Consider the following 23168-nt stretch of genomic DNA (forward strand, 5'->3'; position numbering starts at 1 on the left):
TTGCTTTAAAGTTAAAACAAAAATCACTTTTAGTTTTTATTTAACTGTATATAGTGCTCTCTGCGAACCACAAAAAACCCTGTGTATGTATGGCAAGTATTAAGTACACACATATTAAAAGTTTTAAGGCATTCAAGAATTTTTACTGAGACAGGGTTTGTGGGTTTGCTTTACATTTTAAGATTTTGCTGTTGACTTTATATTAACTTTCCAGTGGTCTCCAGTCACCTCTGAAAATCCTGGAGATGTCTTTGAAGATGGAGAGAACCCCCCAAGCAGTCGCTCATCAGAGAGTGGTTTTACAGAGTTTGTGCAATATCAAGCTGATAAAATGGATGACATTGATAGGGCTCTTAGTGATGGGCAGGGTGTAGCTGGTCTCCCCCTAGGTAGCACTTCTTCAGAAACTGAAACTGCTTCTACGGTTGGATCTGAGGAGACAGTGGTACTTCAATCTTCCATGTGTCCACAGGGAACAGTCCAACGTAATATAAAGAGAACACAAAAAACTGCAATGCAATGCTGTTTGGAATATTTTCAACAGTTCCTCACCAGACTTATTACTCTGTATGTTATCCCCAAAAGCCCAACATCCCAAAAAGCTGCTATAGACCTTCCTGCAGAACAAATTGAAACTCACACAGATGGCACTAAATGGGAAATGCCCAAATCAGAAAACGGTAAAGAAAATAAAACCATCAAAACAATTACTCCAAAAGAATACCGACCTGCCTTCATTGCTGCATGCCAGCTTTTTCTTGAATGTTCTAGTTTCCCAGTTTACATTGCAGAAGGCAGCCATCCCTCAGACATTCATCCAGAGAAGGCAGATGGAGGTGAGTTGCTGAAGTAAATAATGTATGCAACACATACTGTATTCTGTATTTTACATTCATCTATTTCTCTATTTTTCATTTATGTTATCCCAAATCTGGATGTGTTATTTAATTAGGCCTGTGTACACAGCCGTTGGTATTATTGATTGGTACTTGTAACCAAAAGTTTTTTTTAAGTCAAATTCACAGTAGTTCTGATAAGGTTAAAACTAAACAACCTTAATTTTTTTTCTATTAATGGGGATTTCTCTCTTGTACTATAATTGGGTTGTCTCTTTTTTTCATTGGAAACTGTACACTCCCCAGGCCAAGCATTTATAATACTGCCTCGTTTTCAGGCTGATGGACTACTTGCATTATCAAGCACTTTTCTCTCATTTTGCACTGTCCTTGTAGTTCAATTTATCCAGTTTTGTTAGTCCGTGCAGTGGTTTGTACTATGAATTTAAAAAGGAGCTGTGGATAGATTGTTGGAAGAACACTGGTGTTCAGAGAACAAGCATTAATTCAGCAAAGCTTGTATATACCTTAATTACAAAAATGGGTCCCCACATAAAATGATCAAGCTAAGTTTACCACCACCCAGAGATACACCACAAGCCAAAAAAGAACCTTCAAACTTCCAAGCACTGGGGTTGAAAAAAGCAGGAGTTTCAGTGGTATCAATTTTAAAAAGTACATAAAGCACACAAGCATTATTTTAAGAGAAGTAAAAAGCTAGGCATAGATGTGTGAACCATCCTTAAAAGTCAGATATTTATTTGAACCCGACTCTTTTCGCATGAACCCGCTTCTTTGGGGGGGAGGGGGTATCGCAGACTGCTTTTTGTTGCCTCATTGGGGCACATGTAAACACTGAGAATCCTAAAGAGTAAGAGTAAAAGTAAGTCAAGGGTTGTTGTAAAAAAAAGTCCTCCCAGATTAAAAAACATAACTGGCACTAATTTGTTGGAAAGGACAACAAAGGGAACCATGGGCAGATAGACATCAGTTTCATGTGAAAGAGGAAAAGAGATTGACTGATATGACATTTCCAACAGCTCCCCTCTTTTTCTAGTTTTCTGTCTAGTGTATCTAGTTTGTGACAGTCTAGTGCTGTAATGTTTGTATAGTATACTTTTATAAATATTTCCTTTTTTTTTTTCTTCAATCAGACTGTGAGAAAGTTCAACCACCAATGTGGCTGCAAACATTAATGAACGCCTGCAGTGCTGCAGTAGATTTCAGCATTCAGAGTGTGGCCATATCTCTTGTGATGGACCTGGTTGGCCTAACCCAGTCTGTGGCAGTGGTGGCTGGGGAAACTCCAAATGGCTTGGAATCATCTCAGCCCTTAAGTCCAAACCAAGGGCGAGTTTCTGTTGTTATCCGCCCACCTCTTACTGAAGGCAATTTGAGATACATGGCAGAGAAAACTGATTTCTTCAAGGTAAAGAGATTTGTGCCTGAAAATATTTTACTCATCCCATAGTTCTTACTTATTTACTTTGTACTGGATGTTTGTGCTTTACCAGTACATTTTTTTTGTTTTTGTTTTATAGAATGTGGCTGTGACACTCTGGGAACAGTTAGGAGATCGAACTCCTCAGCACCATCAAAGAAGTGTGGAACTCTTTTACCAGCTACACAATCTAGTCCCATCTTCCAGCATATGCGAGGATGTTATAAGCCAGCAACTAACCCACAAAGACAAGGTATTTCTACAATACCTATAATAAAACAATATTAAAACATCTGTGTAAACCACAAGAAAGTGGAAAAAATATTTGACACATTTATACAGCTGTACGGAGGACATTTTGTTTCCAAATGGAAAAATATTTCAGATGAATGAGCAGTGTTGGTAGCGGGATGTTGAATGTGACCTATAGACTGGCTATCTGTACGTGTAAGGCGCAAATCATATGATTCAACTGGCTCCTGTGTCTTTCATTGAAAGCATTTTCTGGTCTGTTTTGTAATGCCTTCTAGGCTTTTCAGAATCTATGGAGTGTATAGTTTCTGGACAACTGAACAAGAGATGACATAGAATCTGCCCTTACTGAGATTACTGAATTCTTAGCATAGAAATGTTTTAGAAACACACATACACAAGAACAGAGTTCTTTCTGGATCAGAAAGTGAGGGTATAATACAGTATGCTGTAATTGAAGAGATTTTTATGATGAGGGCTTTCTTTTGGGGGTGGAACCTATTAATAATGACATTATTATGTAATTTTCCAAGGCCATGATGTATGCTGACTTTTTATATATCCCTTTGAAGTTTGGATTGTAGTGGATTTGATTATAAATATAGTGTTACATCATTATAGAAAATCAGAATGGAAGCTCATGGACGATTTTCAGTGTTGTGGCACCTAACTAGAGATCTTCATGTGAACAAGTCTTCATCCTATGGGCGTACATTTGACAGGTAATACTTGCTTATTTTGTTTCCACTAGGTAATTTCTTTCCAAGGTAAATGACTTGATATTAGGACAAATTAGATCTTGGTTTCATTAGAAAGATGAAAAGTGATTAGCTGATATGACATATCCAACAGCTCAACTCCATTTTATGCCTTATGTTTACGATGATGTTATGGCATTAGTAGCAATATCTTTTAGTTATAAATCTCTTAATATACAGGTCTTTGTTCATCATGCTGGACAGTCTGAGCAGCTTAGATGGCTGCACCTCCTCTGTGGGTCAGGCCTGGCTACATCAAGTGCTGCAGAGACACGACATAGCAAGAGTCCTGGAACCAATTATTCTCTTACTCCTGCATCCAAAGACCCAGCGAGTGTCTGTGCAGCGTGTCCAGGCTGAGAGACACTGGAGTAAATCCATGAAGCACTATGAGGAAAATAGGAGACTGTTTACCAAGACTTGTAATAGTAATGATGGTATGCAATTTATCATACACTGTCCAATAATAGTCATGTTTGCTTGTTACATTTTAATAACTTACATCTTAGTCATTGAGGCACAAAGGCATATTATGTCCTGAACAAAATTAGTATGTCTGTTCTATAATGAAAATGCATAGCAGTGTTATACCGTTAAACTTCCCTATCTTAGACCCACGTTTCCAAAATTTAAGACCTATACATAAAGATATAAATATGAAATCATGTAACACTTTATTATAACTATTCCTAGTGCACAACCCATCAATCCCTGGCTTCCAGAGTGAAGCCACATTCTGCTGACCTATTAATTAAAGGTCATCAACATGTAATTTGAACCCTTTTTATGGTATTAATCTTCCTAATGCATAATTAAATTACAGTGATTAATTCACCTGAATATTGGATGAATGTCACATGCACTGCTTTAAAAATGTTCTCGTTAGTTTTTAAGACTATTATTTTAGGCTTACCCATGGGAGATTCATATTGTGTATATAAATTTGGTCTGGCTGTGGATATTGTGTCCACAGCCAGACCAATAATAATAATCACAGTAATAATCACAGTAAATGATTGCTTTCCTTCAAATACAAGTGCTTTACTATTTTGAGCACAACATAAATTAAAGCTGATCTCCAGACAAGCAGCTAAATACATAATAGTTATACATGCTGTCCCTCCCTCTCTGTAAAGCCGCATACAGACTTGCGGCAATCTTAGCTAATCAAAGTGCTTCAAGGTCTTTTGTTTTGGACTCCACGATGCATGAATGATGCTGTACATACAGCACAATTCTGATCTATGCAGAGGGGAGGGGGAGAGCGGCAGAACGGCGCCCCTCTGTGCACTCTCCCCTTTCACTTGCATTGCGATTGTTCGTCGTTCATCGTCTGTGGATCCGCCAGGACGGTCGTTTGGACAATGAATGATGCACAGTGTACACACTTCAGATTCTCATCCGATATCGGCGATTATCGGGCGAGAACCATTGGAAGTGTGTACATAGCTTAAGCTCTGCTGTACAAGGACAGCTAGAGGCTGATGGCAAGTCAAATTCTAGTAATCACACTGCTTGCATTGAAAAAATTACCTTTCTTGATTACAAAATTGCAGTAATATGTGCGTTTTTATATCTGCCTGGAGTTCAGCTTTAAGTGTACACCTAAATACATGCTGTATAAATGTATTTTTAAAATGTTTATTTTAATCATTGCAGCTTTCACAAATACACATGTCTCTTCTGGAATGGCAAAAATGAAGCCTGCTCTTTTGGAGGAAATTGAAAATTTTAGTCTTACAGTAAATCCTCTCAGTGACAGACTGTCCCTTCTGAGCACCAGCAGTGAAACCATCCCTATGATAGTGTCAGATTTTGATCTCCCAGACCCGAATATTGAAATCTTGCAGAGTTCAGACTCTGGGGGTTCTCAGTCTTCGGTAGGAGAAGAAGTGGATGCTGAGAGTTTAAGTGCTCAAGAAAACTGTACCATCTCAAGGGAGGACTCTGTAGATGAGATTGTTCAACAAGTTATTTCTGATTTGATATGCACAGTTCTTAGAAATGTGGGTGAGGATTCTGAATCAAATTACTCATGTGCAGATCAGATTGACACCTCCAGCAGGATGAAGATTTGTGGTGCCTCGAATGATGGCACAAGCAATGAGGATGAAGAAACTCAAAGGACTGACATTCATCCTTCATCTAGACATCCACCCAACTTTCTCTCTGTGTCTGCAGACTCTGGTATTGAAAGCTTGGCAAATGCAATTACCAGAAACTTGTCATCTCCTTCAATCATGCACCAGAACCTTGGTGACTTTAATAGTGATATGATTGGAGGACAGCACAGGAAACGGAGTCACAGCAGCATCCAGTTTAATTTTAAAGGAAAGCTTGCAGAGAAGGATGCAATTAACAAGGAGAGGAATAAACCAACTGGATCAAAGCCTAAAGTAAAAATGTCTAGAAGGAAGGACGATGACAAGAAAAAGGCCCAGAATGAGAAGATGAAACAGACAAATGTTTTTTTCAGTGAGGGCTTGGACCTAGAGAATTGGTACAGTTGTGGAGAGGGGGAGATATCTGAAATTGAAAGTGATGTGGGTTCTCCTGGCATTGCAAAATCGCCACATTTTAATATCCACCCCCTTTACCAGCATGTGCTTTTATATCTCCAGCTTTACGACTCCTCAAGGACATTATATGCTCTCTCCGCAATAAAAGCCATATTAAAAACATGTCCGACAGTCTTTGTCAGTGCTATTTCCACCACCAGTGTCAATAATGCATACACTCCACAGTTGTCTCTGCTCCAGAATCTCCTAGCAAGGCATAGGATCTCTGTCATGGGAAGAGACTTCTATAGCAATATACCCCTGGATTCTAACCACAGTTTTCGGAGCTCCATGTATATAGAGATTCTTATTTCTTTGTGTTTGTATTTTATGAGAAGCCACTACCCTGCTCATATTAACGTGTCCAAGCAAGATCTGGTGGGCAATCGTAACATGCAAATGTTGAGTATTGAAATTTTGACCCTGCTATTTACGGAGCTGGCCAAGGTGATAGAGAGCTCGGCTAAGGGTTTTGCTAGCTTCATCTCGGACATGTTGTCCAAGTGCAAGGTACAGAAGGTGATTCTCCACTGCTTACTCTCTTCAATCTTTAGTGCTCAGAAGTGGCACAGTGAACGCATGGCTGAAAAGAACATAATAGCCATCGAAGAAGGTTTTTCTGAGGACAGTCTAATCAACTTTTCTGAGGATGAACTTGATAATGGCAGCACATTACAGTCCCAGCTATTAAAAGTGCTTCAAGGTCTTATTGTTTTGGAACATCGTGTATTAACTGTCCCAGAAGACAATGAAGGCGGCTTTGATTTTGTCATCACTGATCTGGAGCACATCAACCCTCAGCAGCCAATCACTTCTCTCCAGTACATGCACTCCCAGCCAATCACATGCCAGGGGATGTTCCTCTGTGCCGTGATTAGGGCTTTGCACCAGCATTATACATGTAAAATGCACCCCCAGTGGATTGGCCTCATCACGGCTACCTTGCCTTACATGGGTAAAGTCCTGCAAAAAGTAGTTGTGTCTGTGACACTACAGCTTTGTAGAAATCTAGATAAGCTAATTCAGCAATACAAATATGAAACCGGGTTATCTGACAACAGGTATGTAGTTTTTTTCTGTTTTCAGTTTAGTTTTCATTATAACTTTTTTTTTTTTTTACAGTTGTCTTTACTGTCTGTATTTAAGGCCTTTATGGATGGCATCCTTCACACCACCAGACATGATCCTGACCCTGCTTGAGGGCATTACAACAATTATTCATTATTGTCTACTTGATCCATCTGCACAGTATCACCAGGTAAGTTGAAAATGAACTTTGGCTGTTGTCTTGGTATTGTCTGTTATTATGCCAATTTTGAAATAAATTGCTCATTGTTGTGTAGTAGGATCTCCAATAAATTAAAACTATTTTATTTTGGCTTAGGTTTTACAATCTTTCTAGGAAATATAATCACAAACACAGTGTACCATTGTCATTGAAGTTCTGTAGAAGTCTATTCTTTTATTTCTCATAGTGCTCTCAGCTACTATGAGTTTAGGGTTTCTTAAGAATAGTATAGAGGGGTTTCTTATATGTGGAGGTCTTTTTGTTTATTTTAACTTGGCTAAACAAAAGACTTTTTGCACTGTTTAGTTATTGTTGTCTTTTATTGTAGCTCTTGGTTAATGTAGATCAAAAACACCTTCTAGAAGCTCGCAGTGGAATCCTTTCCATACTCCACTTAATAATGTCATCAGTCACCTTGCTATGGAGCATTCTTCATCAAGCAGATTTTTCTGAAAGAAACTTTACAGCTGCCGCTTCTTCTGTCACTACAATCAATCTTGGCTCAACAAAGGTAATACAAATACATTGTCCAAAATTTCTTATTATTGGTAATAATTACCTGATGAAGCTTGCTATGACATTACAATGTGCACAGATCAGCCTATATAAGACTGTGTTACATATCTTGAATCCTCTTGTACACTTTTTTAGGTGGACTTTAAATATACATGTAATGATTGTATTATGCTATTCAAACATTCTGCAACTGTAAATAAATATTTACTGTTAAGTGTTTTCAAAAAATCATCCTCTCACCAGCCATATTAATCCAGCTTGTGTTACCCCATATAGATGCTTATCTGTAGTACAATGCACCTGTCACCAGTGCAATCATACAGACAGCCTCCATGCTCCACAAAGTGTCCCTCCCCAAAATAAATTGCATTACCTACCCTTTATCTCTGTATTTCTGGCTGCATGTATCAGAATGGAGAGCTATGTAAAGTGTTAAAGGTAATGCTGTACTGCAGCAAAATTCTACCTGCCAAAGAAAGGTTTTTCCAGCATATGTTATCATTTTAGCGGCATTGTGGGTACAGTGTGGAAATGCCCTAGATTATGCAGAAGCTTTTCTGTTGACTCTACATGATGATGACTATAGTCAGCATTTTAACATTCCACATATCCCTAAATGAAAAGCACACACTCATCCACATCCATGTATTTATATTGTTTTGTGTTACAGTCAGTAACTGAAAGTGAGATGTTTAACCAAATTCCCTTTTCAGTTCGTTATTGATAGCTTTTTATTTCCTCTCCTGTTTTAACATTTCCTGCTTAAGATTGCAAACAGTCATCAATTTTTTGCATAAAAATACATTATTTATTGTATATGATGTTATATGTCCTAATTGATTTGCGTTTCTCAAATTACCAGAATTTAAGGCAGCAGATTTTGGAGCTACTGGGACCCATTTCTATGAATCACGGTGTTCATTTTATGGCTGCCATCGCTTTTGTTTGGAATGAAAGAAGACACAATAAAAGCTCTGCACGAACAAAGGTAGCACTGAAATTTCCAAGTAGCAAACTTAAGTGTCAAACCTTTACCTATTTTGTGTTTGTTCTGGATGACATGATAATAATTGTGTTCCTGATCAGAATTTGTAATGCAGTGCAATAGAATTGCTTTGGCTAATGCCATATTTTCATTATCTTCATTTCCACTCTAATTTTATTCATTTTCACTGTTTAATAAGGTCATTCCATCAGCCAGTGAAGAACAACTTCTGCTTGTTGAACTTGTGCGTTCCATTAGCGTGATGAGGACAGAGACGGTTATACAAACTGTGAAGGAGGTACTGAAGCAGCCACCTGCCATAGCTAAAGACAAGGTATATCTCTCAGCAGCTACTGTACTTATCTTGTATAAAGATCTAATAACAATGCATGCCATTGACATTCTCAGTATTATTATAATATTGGTACATAAGGTATGTGTGCTGAAAAGAAATAATAATTCTAGTGTACTTACTTTACTGCAACATCATTTTTTAAAATATGATGTTTATAAAGTGGTTTTGTGATTTCTGTACAATCACACAATAAAACAACAACTTCTGCAATATTATTAACAATTAAAAGGAGCTTTTCTATACTCTATGCTGCCAGAGGAAAACCTTTTTAATTACACTCTGCCAATGTTGTGCATAATGGTGAAATATGTGCAGAAGCATAGCTTGTAGAAAAGCTTGGCCAACAGAGGGAAGGTGAGAACTTTCTGTAATGCTGCCTCTTGGGGAAGCCATTAAAGAACAACTCACAGCCCGTCTCATACTCAGATGGGGGGCTAGTATATGCAGTTACTAACATTTAATACCTACCCTCAATATCTACAAGTTCTCAACTCCTAAAGTTCTTAAAAACTACCTTCTTCTAAGTTTACCATATTGTTACGGCTTCCTTGCTAAAGTAATCACAAAATATAAATTCTTTGGGTGCGTTGTGATTGTGTGAAAGAACAACAAACATTTATCAGTGTGTTAGACATGAAGTGCATTCATTCTGTTTAGTTCTGTGGTGTATCAGAAAACATTGGCATGAACATTGGCTGCTTAGGAGCACATTTTGGTTGAATGATAAATTAGACAACCTTTGACCAGTCACAATGCATCATTTTGTCTTGCTCTGGTAAGCTTGCTGTGGCTTGTGCATGGAAAGCTGCAGCAAGCTTTTTAAATACATTTATTTGTAGCTTCGTGGCATTTGGAGGCCACATTAACACGCATTATTATTTTGCTGCTAAGTTGTTTCCTCTGATTTTAATCTTTTAGAAGCACCTTTCACTTGAGGTCTGCATGTTACAGTTCTTTTATGCCTATGTTCAGAGGTAAGACTAACTTTTAAAGTATTACTTGCATGGTAGCTTTCCCCTTTTTATTGTGATTATTTTTTTTTACAACAGTTTTTTTTTTCTCTTCAATATGCTTGTTGTGATCCCTTATAACAGTTAATCTTACATTGTTTTTCTTTAGGCATGGTCATTTCTTATATGTTTAGAGGTGAAACTGTTTTACTCTAAATAGGAACTTTTTGTAATATATAAATATTTATATACTAGCTGATTAACCGGCTGCTACAATATTTGTGTTATAGTAAATATTTTAGAAGGACCTATACAGATAGACCCTACATTCGACAGTGTTGCACTTCAGCCTTAATTAACTTGTATCTCTTCACCTATTTTTTGGTTCTAAGTCTCATTCTAGCAGTTGCTCAGTATTCACAAACGTAGTATTGTGGATCTTACTTGAGACTAAGTACTATACATGATACTTCTTAATAGTATAGGTTTTCATATAACCATAAGTAATACCATTCTGGACAGCGTTTGTAGAGAAATAGTGAGTCTCTACCCCGATGTATTTTGCCCTACTGAGCTTCTTCAGGGGATATTGAGATCTATCCAGCAACTAATATATATATAAAGGAATATTTTATTACCAATGTTTCACAGTGCCTTGAACAGTGTTTGTACAGTATTAATGGTATGAAAAAAGTATATATATTGAGTCCTGTTGTGTTCCTGGTGTAGATCTTAAAATGTATAATTACATGAGTATTTAAAATAAAATTATTGGATGATACAGAGTTTGTTTGTAGGTGTATATTTTGGGTAAATGAGAAGAGGTCAAATGTTTATTGCAAGGAGATCTGATATGTGATAAGTGTGTTGAATATATTGTGTAGTAATTAGGTAGACTGGTCTTTTTTTTAATATTTTTTTTTTCTGTTTGATGTGTTTAATTGTTTTCCACGTGTAAACTCTAAATGACATTCTTTCAGGATTCCTGTCTCTAATCTGGTGGATAATTGGGCTTCATTTCTTGTGCTGCTAAAGGACTCAAACCAGCTGAGTCTTCCAGCTCCTGGCCAATTTCTTATATTGGGGTAAGACTATTGCATATAGGGTTCATCAGTGACTTCTATAAATACATAATTTAATGATTATTAAAAAGAAGTGATCTCAGGAGAATGGACAAACCTAGTGTACAATTCCCACAGTTCTGAAAACTTTCAACCCTGTGCTGAATGCTTACCTCTTGACTGGGAAAGTTTCTTCACACTAACCTTGTATGTACATTCTGCAAAATTTCCAGCACTTATTTACTGACCTCAGGCTTTAAAATGCTATATATTTCGCTTTAAAACAGATTTAAATCTAAACCATTCCCGACTTCTCTAGCTGTTCATAATGTAAAGTAATTCTCAAAAAGCAACAAAGCTGGCGATCAAGACTGAAATGTTTTATGCTTCTTTGTGCTTCTTTTGAGAACTTTAAAAACACTTTTTAAACACTTTTTAAAAAGTGCTTCTACTACTTCTCCTTAAGATTTCCTCTTCCCCTACTACTCACAAAGATTTCCTATAGCTGTAGCAAAAACACTTTTTATTACCAGTAACCAACTATTTTTTTATATTTAGACTCCAACATTCTGTTAGTTGTTGGTATTGTATTTAGACCCATTTCATACTTGCAGTTGCTAACCACACCATAAACGACACCTAGGAACAACACAAATTGCTGTTTGTGTAAAATATAGAGTGTAATATTTAATAATATAAAGACAGATAGATGTAAAATTTTAATACGTAATAATTAGATATAATAAAAGATTCTGCGGAAATACATTTTAAATGCCACTGCAATCCTACTCCATCCTAATCTGATGGCTTGGCAGATGATCACAGGCACATTGCAGATGCCAGATAATGGTGTTTGAGTTGCATTCCTCTAGGATGGACCCTATGAAAGGAAAGTGTATGTTAGAAAGGCATATATGTATATTGATAAAACCTATTGTCGCTAAGACATTATTGATATTACATAAAACTGCTCCTCCAATGACCTACCTATAAGTTCCTCTCTGTCTAGTAACCGTGTCACACGCACAGCTCTTGGACTTTTCTAGAGCTGCCCTCACTTCTTGGAATGGTCTTCCTTGTCCTATTCAGCTTCCTCTTACTTTTTCTAATTTAAAAGAGCACTCAAAACCCATCTTTTCAAACTTGCCTACCTGTCTTCTTCTGTCTCTTAAACTCTTAGATTGTAAGCTCTTTTGGTCAGGGTCCTCTCCTCCTTCTGTGTCACTTTGTGTGTCTGTCTGTCATTTGCAATACCTATTTAATGCACAGCCCTGAGTAATATGTTGGCGCAATATAAATACTATTTAATATTAATAAGACCTAACAGTAGGTTACCACATCTGCATGTGCTGTCCTTGTGTTTGCAGTTGCAGTTCTTCCTTCATACAAGGAAAAGCAAATGCTGCTTGTAGGAACTTTACCGCAGTGTTCTGCATCTGCAAGGCAGTCGTGTGCAAATCCATGCACAAAATGGTTCCCAACAGCTACCTTTCAATTGCATGGAAGCAGTTGGAAGCACAGCCTGCAATACATGCTTTGGTCGACCACAAGTCTGCAATGGGCCTTGCATCTCCAAATAAGTTGATTCTTTGCAGTGGGGGAGTTCAGATGGGCAGATGCCCGTAAATCCATTGCTAGCAGAGCAGGCATTGTTTTAAACTTTCGATAAGCATTGGTTTTATGATAGAACCCCTAAAAAGAAGGTAGTTTTGTATGATTTTGGTTGACAATTTGAAATCACTTGGTATGTTTGGATGACATACAGCAGTCCTTAACCAATAGTACTGGTTTTCATTTTTTACAGAGTATTGAATGAGTTCATTATGAAGAACCCCACCCTTGACAACAAGAAAGACCAGAGAGACCTGCAGGTGAAAACTCAGTGTGCATTTCCAGTTTGTACTCCCTATATGTATTAATATTCAGGCAGTTAACAATAATTGACACTTTTCATTGAAAGGGTTAGTTAGCACACCTAACATGTATGTAGTTTTCACCTATCTGGTGCAAACATCAAAGTGTTTAATGTTAAAAATTGTCTAATTATGTAAGTATTTTTTTTCCAAAAGCGCTAAGTTGTTTTGCATGGAAATTTATTTTACATTGTAAGCCTATAATTCTTAGGCATAACTCACCGAAATATGTCCAATATTTAAAAAATTTAATAATAAACTTTAAATAAAAAAACACAAAAATCTGATCAAACAAGGGTGTATTAAAATACTGAAACCTGTAATATAACTGTACAGTAGCATGTATTAAATATGCATGTTTTATTTACACCAAACAAGACTCGGGATTACCGCTCAGGGGGTTAAAGAAAGTGTTTAAGGAAGTTGGACTGAGATATTCCTATCTCTTGTGCAATTGCGGTATATGTTGGCACATAATATGTATGTGTACTATGAGTTCTGTTCTGTTATATACAGTGGTAGCATCATAATATCTTCCTACATACACAGTACATTACAAGGCAATACACTGAATGTAAATGAAAGTATACAGCAGGTATAGTTATTGGATTGTGGATTTTAGACTGATTGAGAGTGTGGAGGAGGGTGAGGGTATGATGTAAACAATGCCTACTTCTGTGCTACTATTCTACCAGCTGACAAATGTAGCTGGGATCTTGTTGACCTGCATTTTTATCTGCACTTTCATAACTGAGATAGGTGAACCCCTAGTGGTTCCCTAAACACTCCAAATTGGACATTTTAACAATGTAATCATAACCACCTAAGAGAGCATTTCCCTGCTGCTTACAATAATATGCCTGTACTTATTGTTTTCCCTTAATGCAATCAAATTAATCAAATTGTTCATAACTATAAAAAAATAATACATGTTCTTGTTTCATTATTTCACACATTGGCTTTTTGTCTATCACTTCAGGATGTCACACACAAAATTGTAGATGCAATTGGTGCAATCGCAGGATCATCATTGGAGCAGACTACCTGGTTAAGAAGGAACTTGGAGGTGAAGCCATCCCCAAAAATTACAGTAGATGGTACCACTACTGAATCAGATGTTGAAGGTATAGTTTTGGTTCAGTGTAAAAATCTTGACTGCAGTCTTGAATTACCTTTTTAAAAATGTATTTCTCTTCCTTCCTTTCTACCAGACATGCTGTCTCCAGCCATGGAAATATCAAACATCACACCTTCAGTGTATAGTGTGCATGCACTCACATTACTCTCAGAGGTAAGAATGGTGTCTAAGGAATTCAAGGATGTTATATAATTTTTTGAGCTTATATAAAACATGATGGTCTTGCTGAAGGCTTTGGCATAAGGAAACAAAGCACTGTCCCTACCAGAATGGCTACCTCCACACTATGTCCCAGATTTATTAAAGTTCTCCAAGGCCGGAGATCGAGCAAACATGGAATGGATCTGGTCCAGAATTGAAAACATTTGCTAACAAATAGTCAATGACTTTTAGGAAATCCATTCCAGGTTTTCTGTATCACCCAGCTTCACTTATAAAAGAGTATTCTCTCCAGCCTTGGAGAGCTTTAATAAATCAGGGCCTATGCCTAGCAAAGCATTTTAAGTCAGTAATGGGAAAAACAATCTGCTGCAGGGGGACCGTAAGCAATGCTGGTAGTCCTTTGCTCTCTGCTTGCCTCTTTTGGTCACAGCTTCACTTTAAAATGTATTTTGAGCTGGTGCACTTTTTTGGCTTGGATAGGTGGGGAATAGATAAAATAAGAAAGAAAAACTTTTTTTGTCATTTATGTCCTTTTGGGGGGTTTCCCTTACATATTTTTCCTATACTGGAGACCTAACCGGAAGTTAGTTAAAATCTTTCTTAAGTGAGCTAAAATTACATATTTAACACTAGAAAAAATGTCTCTATTGGAAGATTCCTATTCTGTTCCTGTCAACTGGATTGTTTGGCTTTAATCAAACCAACAGTGCACAATATACTGTACATATTTTCCTATATTTAAAAACAAGACCCTGCAGTGCAGGAGCTGCAGAGGTAATTGAGGTGGAGGTCATTACCAAGCCTTTGTCCCCTGGAAAACCTGCTCGAAGATTATTTAAAAAGGCTTATTATGTTCCCCCTGTTTACAATGGTAGTATCTGGACAAAGTGCAGTATACACTTGTGTGCTCATGTTGGCTCTTTTGTGTACTGTTTTTGTCTTTTGTCAGGTTCTTGCTCATTTGCTGGATATGGTGTTTTACAGTGATGAAAAGGAGAAGGTTATTCCTTTACTTGTCAATATCATGCACTATGTGGTACCTTATTTACGCAATCACAGGTAATAATATACTACATTTCATTGTTTATAATTAATAACATTACATTTGTGCACACTGCAGCTGTGGTATGCAATATTTTCCTCGATGGTCAATTATAACAAAATACTATTTGTTTTTGTGGAGATTCTGTCATTTTGAAAGTGTTTTGTGGTCCAAAAAATTTACATTTTTTGGTTATTGGTAATGTTTGTAATTGCCCTAAACAAGCTAAAAATTATATTTATAATTGTTATACACCCTTAACACGCATTCAGCCAACTTTTCAAAAATAACATTTCATGTTCAAACTGACTCGCTGCTGGGTGATCTCTCTCTGACTATTATGAACAGGGGGGACTCATGATATAATTACTATATGTACAGCTCACAGTACATTAGCCTGGTGGTCAGGAGGAAAAATTCCTTCTACAATATTGACCAGTGGGAAGGCTGCCACCCATACATATACCCAAACAATCATTGGTATTTGTTAAACTGAGAGGCACTAAATTTTAATGTACATATATTACCAGTACAGGGTGAAATGACACAGTTGGAAGACAAACACTAAACCAGGTCTGATAATGACTCTGGAAACTGTACAACAGAATCCAATAATACAAACAGTATTCAAATATATGATAGGAAGTGTTAGAGCTGTTAACTTGTAATTCTTTCAATCCTGCTGCACTCTGTAATCCACCCTTACACACTTGGCAAAGCCTTAATATAAACAGAGATTCTTGTTTGCACTTACTGCAATATACGTCCAATTGTATCATAATGAACCCTCTCTGACCTATATATGGCCACTCTACCCACATACTGCTAGATAGGACAGTCACTGAACACCACAATGCAGTAGACCAGGCTTGATTTTGTAACTTTTATAATTGTGTTAGTCTACCCCATAGTTGCTTTTTTTCTCTAGCAATGTTCACTTTACTTGCAATTTGCGAAAAGCATGCACAGATTAGGAAAGGGATCACTTTGAAATAGTCGAAGGAAAGACTGTGAATAATTCTACCTTCATAAAGAATGTACAGTATACTGGGACTTGTGATATTTGTAGGGTATCTTCATAATAAAACCATTTACCAATGTAGTGCTGCCAGTTTTAAATTTGATCTTTAGTGTAATAACAACAATCTTTACTTCACTGTTTCAGTGCTCATAATGCACCCAGTTACCGAGCCTGTGTGCAGCTATTGAGTAGCCTCAGTGGCTATCAGTACACCAGGCGGACTTGGAAGAAGGAAGCATTTGACCTTTTCATGGATCACAACTTCTTTCAGATGGACAGTTCCTGCGTCAGTCAGTAAGTCTCTTCTCCATTCTTCTGACAAGACATATGTAAAATAACTTAAGCCAAATTTTATTTCAATTTTCTTTTATAAGCATTTTATTAAATTTTTTGAGGTAGTACATTATTGTCAACAGTAGAAAAAGGAGTTTCTTAGAAGTGCATAAGAGTACAAAGCGGAAAGGCTCAATGTATAAACAATAACAGTAAATACAAAACAGAGGCACCACCAGCTGAATCTAGTGATTCCACCAAGAGGGGGAACAGTAAGTAAAGTAGAACTTAAGCAACAGGGGATAAAATGTTCATGGTAGGTAAAGTCAATCCAGAGATGACAAACAACAAGAAACCATTTATGTTTATTTTGGTTTTGAAATCTTTATTATACATACAGTATTTGCAAAAAAAAGAAATGTTGACTTGCAAATAGGAGCATTGCTCATGAAGGCAGTATACTGATGTGGACATGTATTAGTTGTGTGTTATTATTTTTAATAGTAAAGAGACATATGGTGAGGAAACGTGTTTATTTTATCCTAGATCCTGCTTTACATTTTACAATTTTACTTCACACTTTACTAAATCCAGAATCCCAGTGTATTATTTAGGTGTTAAATACATTTTCATACTTTAGATCTGATGGAAATACTACTACAAGGCTCCCTGTTCTTGTTTTCTTGCATTTATGATATTACAAACCATGACAAAAACTTTCATATTTCATTAGTTGAAAAACAAATTTCTAGAACATGCTTTTTATTTGTCTTATTGGAGAACATGTACTTTATATAATAAAACTGTTTATCTGGTTTTCAAACAATGATCAGCTGAATAAGGCAAATTCACATTGTTCTAATAAAGAATTTTACTTTTGTCTTGTAGCTGGAGGGCAATTATGGACCATCTGATGACACACGACAAAACCACATTTCGTGATCTAATGAGTAAGTTATTTTTTTCCGCCCACCTACATTTTTTAGTGGTCAATATCTGACTATGAGGATTTTATAATTAGTTCTTAATAAGGTATAAAGTGTGCTGGCACACATTCCTTGTTCAGAGTTTGTCCTTTTTATTTCAGCTCGTGTGGCCGTTGCTCAAAGCAGTTCCCTCAGCCTTTTCACTAACAGAGATGCAGAGCTGGAACAGCGAGCAATGCTGCTAAAGAGACTTGCCTTTGCCATCTTCAGCAGTGAGATTGACCAGTACCAGAAGTTCCTGCCAGATATACAAGGTGTGACATCAGTGCAACAGAGTGACATTGGACCTGATTTATTAAAGCTCCCCAAGGCTGGAGAGGATACACTTTCATTAGTGAAGCTGAGTGATTCAGCAAACCTGGAATAGAATTCTCCAAAGTTTTTTGCTATTTGCTTGGAAATGTTTTGAATCCTGGATCAGGTCTATTTTCAGGTTTGCTTGATCACCCAGCTTCACTGATAAAAATGTATCCTCTCCAGCTTTGGAGAGCTTTAATAAATCAGGTTCATTCTATCAAGCTCCATTTTTAATCATTTTCAGCTTTACTGTGAATGCAAAACAGCAGATTGGGCCATTTGGCCCTTTTGTAGTATTCTTGTACAGCCCGCCACATGTTGCAATCCGGTTAAACAAACCTCTCTAAATTTACCAACAACTAGTTAGTACAATTGGATTTAATTTGAATAGAGTGTTCAGAGACATCTCCAGGGAAATAAATAGAGGTCACGCAATCAGATTGTAGTTTTAATATTTAGCAAAATCCGTCACAAAACTTTCAACCTCCATTTTTCCCCCTGGAGCTTGGTGTGCAGATCATGTAGAGGGCAAATATGTGTCACCGTGACCTGATATTTGGAAAGTGTAGTGTACTGTTGTGTTTGCAGTTTATATTTACTCTTTTTCTGCCTATTATCAAACATTGATCTTTTTTCCATGCCCTCTGTGCCATTATTGTATCTTACCTACTCATTGTAATTCACCCTTTAAATTTACGGTGGTGACCATTGTCACTGGGGCATTTTAAACTTTTACAGGTATCGCCACCATAGAATGACAATGACACCTACAAATGCCAAAACTGAATACTGAGGAAGGTGTTGAAATCTGTATTCATATTGTGGAGGCCTAATGATTTAGTATAAACCTAATTTACACAAATTAACTTGACTTAATGAACAATCAGTGTTGTGTGTCTTTGTTTTTAAGAAAGGCTAGTGGAGAGCTTGCGGTTGCCACAGGTGCCCACCCTTCATTCCCAGGTGTTTCTGTTTTTTCGGGTATTGCTCCTACGAATGTCTCCTCAGCACCTCACCTCATTATGGCCAACCATGATCACCGAACTGGTGGGTACACAGTTTTCGTCCCTCCTTTATTTCTATTTGTGTTGTCCTTGTCAAGAATGCAAAGAACCTCATCTAAGAGCAGATGAGGATTTTTAATCTGAGATAAAAGCCTAACACTAAATGTTTTGCAAAACTTTCCATATGATCAAAGTATGTTTGTTTTAAATAAAAATGCTAACAGTACTTCTTGGTATATTTTTATCAGGTACAAGTATTCCTGTTAATGGAGCAGGAACTTACTGCTGATGAAGACATAAGCAGGTATATTGTGATCTGTCATTTCAGTGGTTATATGATAGTATTCAGTGCTGTGTGTAAGCAGAGTAGTGTTGTCCTCCAAGTCACCATAATAATGACTGTTATACTGTTCTTCCCCTGTAGAACTTCTGGACCTTCAGTTGCTGCTCTGGAGACAACATACACTGGTGGAAATGGCTTCTCAACATCATATAACAGCCAGCGCTGGCTAAACCTTTTCCTGTCAGCTTGTAAATTCCTTGATCTAGCCCTGGCACTACCTTCTGATAACTTACCACAGTTTCAGATGTAAGTTGGGCATTCTTTTCAATCTTGTTACTAACTACATTTGAACACTTTGTTATCTTCCTGAAAGTGTGAGTACAGTGTATATTACATTGTTATGGTTTTAAATCCTTTAAAAATATAATTACACACTTAAGACAACTGTTGCTTAAAGATGGATTAGCATTTATACCACTCATGCTATACATTCTGCCAGTGGGTTGTTACAGCTTCCATAATTTAACCCCCTGAGCGGTAACTCCGAGTTACACTCGGGGTAGGTAAACCTATGAGAAAAAATTGTAAATCGAGTCTTGCCTGATTCGCCGGCGTCCCGCGTCGTCTTTCGTGTCCTTTTTCTTCTTCCTCCGGCATCTTCTGCACCCGATGAGTCACCGGGGGAGTTCCTGGTGACATCGGTGTGTGCGTATGTTGCAAGGGGGTGGGAAATTCTAAATCCATTTGTATTGCATTCAATACAAAATAACTGTATTGAATGCAATACAGTGGATTTTTATGTGTAATTGTCTTTGAACATTATTTTACAGTATAATATAATAGTATGATTATATATTTTTTTTTTTTTTTGTTTTGTTTTTAGGTAAAAAAAACATTTTTTTTATTTAATTTAATATTTTGACATGATTTTGTGTTTCCAACTTTTTTTATACTCATACTATTATATTATACTGTAAAATAAATTTTTGTGAAAAACAATGTACCGCTTTTAGACATTTAAATTTAGACAGAAATGAACCGTTCAGGAGGTTAATAAAAACATGTGTTTTTTTAATGAAAGTGACTTTTAACTTTTCATTGTACTACCTCTTCCTCTATTTCCAAATTCATTTTTTGGTTTTGGGTCCTCTCCTCCTGTGTCACTGTCTGTATCTGTCTGTCGTTTGAAACTCCTATTTAATATACAGCGCCGCTTAATAAGTTGACACTATACAAATACTGCTTATTGTTATTATTAATAATAATAATTTTAGGTATCGCTGGGCATTTATTCCGGAAGCCTCAGATGACTCGGGCTTAGAGGTCCGACGGCAAGGAACACATCAAAGGGAATTTAAACCATACGTTGTACGACTAGCAAAACTCCTAAGGAAAAGAGCCAAGGTATAATTATTTTAGATAAGGTATTGGTAAAGTGAACATACTTTATATACAAACCATAGAACTAAAAGCAAAATCAAATTTCCCAATATTGTGGAGAGTGTCATTTAAATCGGTACATGTTAAATCCCAAAATTTTAATAAACTGACCTGGGCATTTGTAGCCTAGGACTTACCTAAAAAAAAACACTGTGATTATCTTCTGCATATTGTTGTTGTATACATAATGTTATCCACACCCCATCAATTGGTGATCATGTTCACTTCAATCCCAACTCCAGGTATTTGTTTTATTTAGCTATGTACTCTAGGTAGAGTAGGTAAGGGTTTGAACACGTGTCAGAGTAGTATTGATGTCTGCATACACTATGGGAATTTTTCTTAGCAGGAGTGTCCGACAAAACGTAAAGTGAGAGAAACCCTCCTAAAAGGGGATATAGCCAAAGGATCATCATGGCAGCCAGCCTGGCATTTCCTGCCAATAATGCTGCTCCGTTGCTCCTCTTTGATTTAATTACCCAGAACAAGTTTGCAGTTTAGAACTTGTGACTTATCAGGCCCTATAATTGTCCTTGCACGCATTAGCCACACAGTAGGGGTGAGAATTGACAGCCTCTATACTTCTCTCATGGGAGGTTTTCTTTAACTTCAATATATGGTATGTCAGAATGATTGTGCTCAAAAATAGAAGTATTTGTGTTTCTGTTGCCAGCCCTTTAATCACATATTGGTTGTTTAAACACTATAAGTAGGTCCAGAATGTTGGTAATTATTAGCAGACATTTTGATATCTTTTCACCCTGTTTACTGTGACATCAAAAGGAAACATTGGCTCATGTTGTTTGCTATGTTCCAGAAAAACCCAGAAGAGGACATCTCAGGGAGAACTTTAGACTGGGAGCCAGGACATCTCTTGCTTACAATTTCCACTATCCGCAGTATGGAACAACTCCTGCCTTTTTTCAATGTACTCAGTCAAGTCTTCAATAGTAAAGTCACAAGCAGATGTGTTGGAGACTCAGGAAGTCCAGTCCTATATCAGAACTCCTTTACCAACAAGGATATGAAACTGGAAAACCAGAAAGTGTTCTCTAGTAAAGCCAGGCAGAAAATTGAGGAGATGCTTGAGAGAGATTTTCTAGAGGGAGTTCTTAAGAGCTGATCCTTCTGAAACTTTGGGGCACCACTCCTAACTTCACTGATGTTCCTTTCTCAGTTGCGTGTTTTTTACCCTGTGTGTATTATAACAACATGCTTCTTACTTATGATTTGATTGTATTTAATTTAAAGATTTTTATTTGTATATAAAAGTGAGGATTCTGGATGTTACCTAAAATGTATGTATTATCTAATATTAGAGAGCATAAATTGTGTCCGATGTTGTTGATTGCTCTAAAACAAAACATTGCAAATATAGATTTGACATTTTTTCACTTTGGACTAGCCTTTTTTTTCCTTTTTCCTAATTATTGGTCATATATGTGTGCTTGTTATTATGTGCCAAAAAAGTGCTGCTCATGGGTTAGGTCATGATTACTGTATATAAAAGGGCTATGTGAACATACTGAACTATTGAATGCTAGTAAAAAACCCTTTTTGTGAAAATTAAGACCCTTGTTGTTTCCCACCAGCAGTGTATATTTTGTAGGTAACTTCAGATGTACAGAGAAGTCATTTGTATTGCAGAAATAGGATTTAGTTGATTCTGTGTGAATACATACAAAGCATCAGCTGTTGGCAAAACATGATTTAAAGGCATACGTTTATAAGAAGTGTACAGCATGTATGTATATATTTCTTTGTTATGTTCACATATACTGTATGAAATAAATTTGTACCTATTAAAGGCAGACTTCCTGACCTACATATTGGAGCTTGGTAAGTGGAAAAACATTACACATTCCAGCCAAGCAACCTAGCTTTTTAGAAGGAAAATCAGATATAGTAGCTTACATTTATTTACCCAATATTTCTGGGTTAGAAAAATAAGTGATTTCCCCCTCTTCTGTCATAAATAGTTGGTGCTGGGCCCAATAGTAGCACATGGGGACAGAGAGGGAGAGAAGGTCCTTGACCCTGTGCAGAAGCCTAGACCAGCATATGAAGAAAAAAAAATTGCACAAGCAATCTTAACCTACCCAGTAAAATCAAAGGGTTTTGTGTTGATTTCTTCTGAGACTAACCTGGATAATGCTATATAAGGTTAGCGTGGGCATCTGTGGAAAAATGTCCCCATGTCAGATGCTAGAGATTCAGGCTCCAAGCTATGACTGCAGAATTAAAGTGCATATATTTACTTTATATCATCAGATGTAAAAGGCTAATCTATAGAAGTTTCTCTCCAAGTTTGTTCAGTGGGTGGAATTCTTTTCTTGCTAAAAGTTTGAGGTCAATGTCCAGCTATGGATATCGTCATAGGTCAGTTGTCTTCTTTTTCAGTGGTCTCTTGATTCTAAATCTTTAATTCATATTTTTATTCAAGATGTTGCCTACCTGTCATGCCTCGTTTTCCATGGTGGTTCCTTTCTGGTATTATCTAGTAATGTAAAGACCTTGTTTTGAATGAAGATATTATGTTACCGTCACCATTACTCAATGGACCATACAGAAAACAGGATTTGTGTACTCCCTTTTCTTAAAGCTCCTTT

The 23168-nt window shown here is 36.9% G+C and overlaps 1 protein-coding gene across 4 annotated transcripts in view; it reads left to right on the plus strand.

The window, feature by feature from the left end:
- DOP1A (DOP1 leucine zipper like protein A) overlaps window positions 1-21958 on the plus strand; it is a 44243-nt gene extending 22285 nt beyond the window's left edge. For 3 of the 4 annotated variants that reach the window (XM_072408572.1, XM_072408574.1, XM_072408573.1), the window contains 24 exons: window positions 215-836; window positions 1991-2265; window positions 2378-2530; window positions 3151-3251; window positions 3468-3724; window positions 4947-6906; window positions 6992-7103; window positions 7462-7644; window positions 8512-8637; window positions 8834-8968; window positions 9908-9963; window positions 10920-11024; window positions 12805-12871; window positions 13893-14037; window positions 14125-14204; window positions 15163-15272; window positions 16421-16570; window positions 17438-17499; window positions 17637-17789; window positions 18743-18879; window positions 19085-19140; window positions 19261-19425; window positions 20394-20523; window positions 21377-21958. In XM_072408572.1, coding sequence (XP_072264673.1) covers window positions 215-836; window positions 1991-2265; window positions 2378-2530; window positions 3151-3251; window positions 3468-3724; window positions 4947-6906; window positions 6992-7103; window positions 7462-7644; window positions 8512-8637; window positions 8834-8968; window positions 9908-9963; window positions 10920-11024; window positions 12805-12871; window positions 13893-14037; window positions 14125-14204; window positions 15163-15272; window positions 16421-16570; window positions 17438-17499; window positions 17637-17789; window positions 18743-18879; window positions 19085-19140; window positions 19261-19425; window positions 20394-20523; window positions 21377-21682 — 5646 coding nt within the window. In that variant the 3' untranslated portion in view covers window positions 21683-21958. Of the gene's footprint in view, window positions 1-214; window positions 837-1990; window positions 2266-2377; window positions 2531-3150; window positions 3252-3467; window positions 3725-4946; window positions 6907-6991; window positions 7104-7461; window positions 7645-8511; window positions 8638-8833; window positions 8969-9907; window positions 9964-10919; window positions 11025-12804; window positions 12872-13892; window positions 14038-14124; window positions 14205-15162; window positions 15273-16420; window positions 16571-17437; window positions 17500-17636; window positions 17790-18742; window positions 18880-19084; window positions 19141-19260; window positions 19426-20393; window positions 20524-21376 lie in introns of those variants that run through there. The other variant, XR_011920346.1, reaches the window with a different exon arrangement.
- The last annotated feature ends 1210 nt before the right edge of the window (window positions 21959-23168 follow it).

This window comes from Pyxicephalus adspersus, chromosome 4 (genome assembly GCF_032062135.1).
Source record: "Pyxicephalus adspersus chromosome 4, UCB_Pads_2.0, whole genome shotgun sequence".
Taxonomy (NCBI): Eukaryota; Metazoa; Chordata; class Amphibia; order Anura; family Pyxicephalidae; genus Pyxicephalus; species Pyxicephalus adspersus.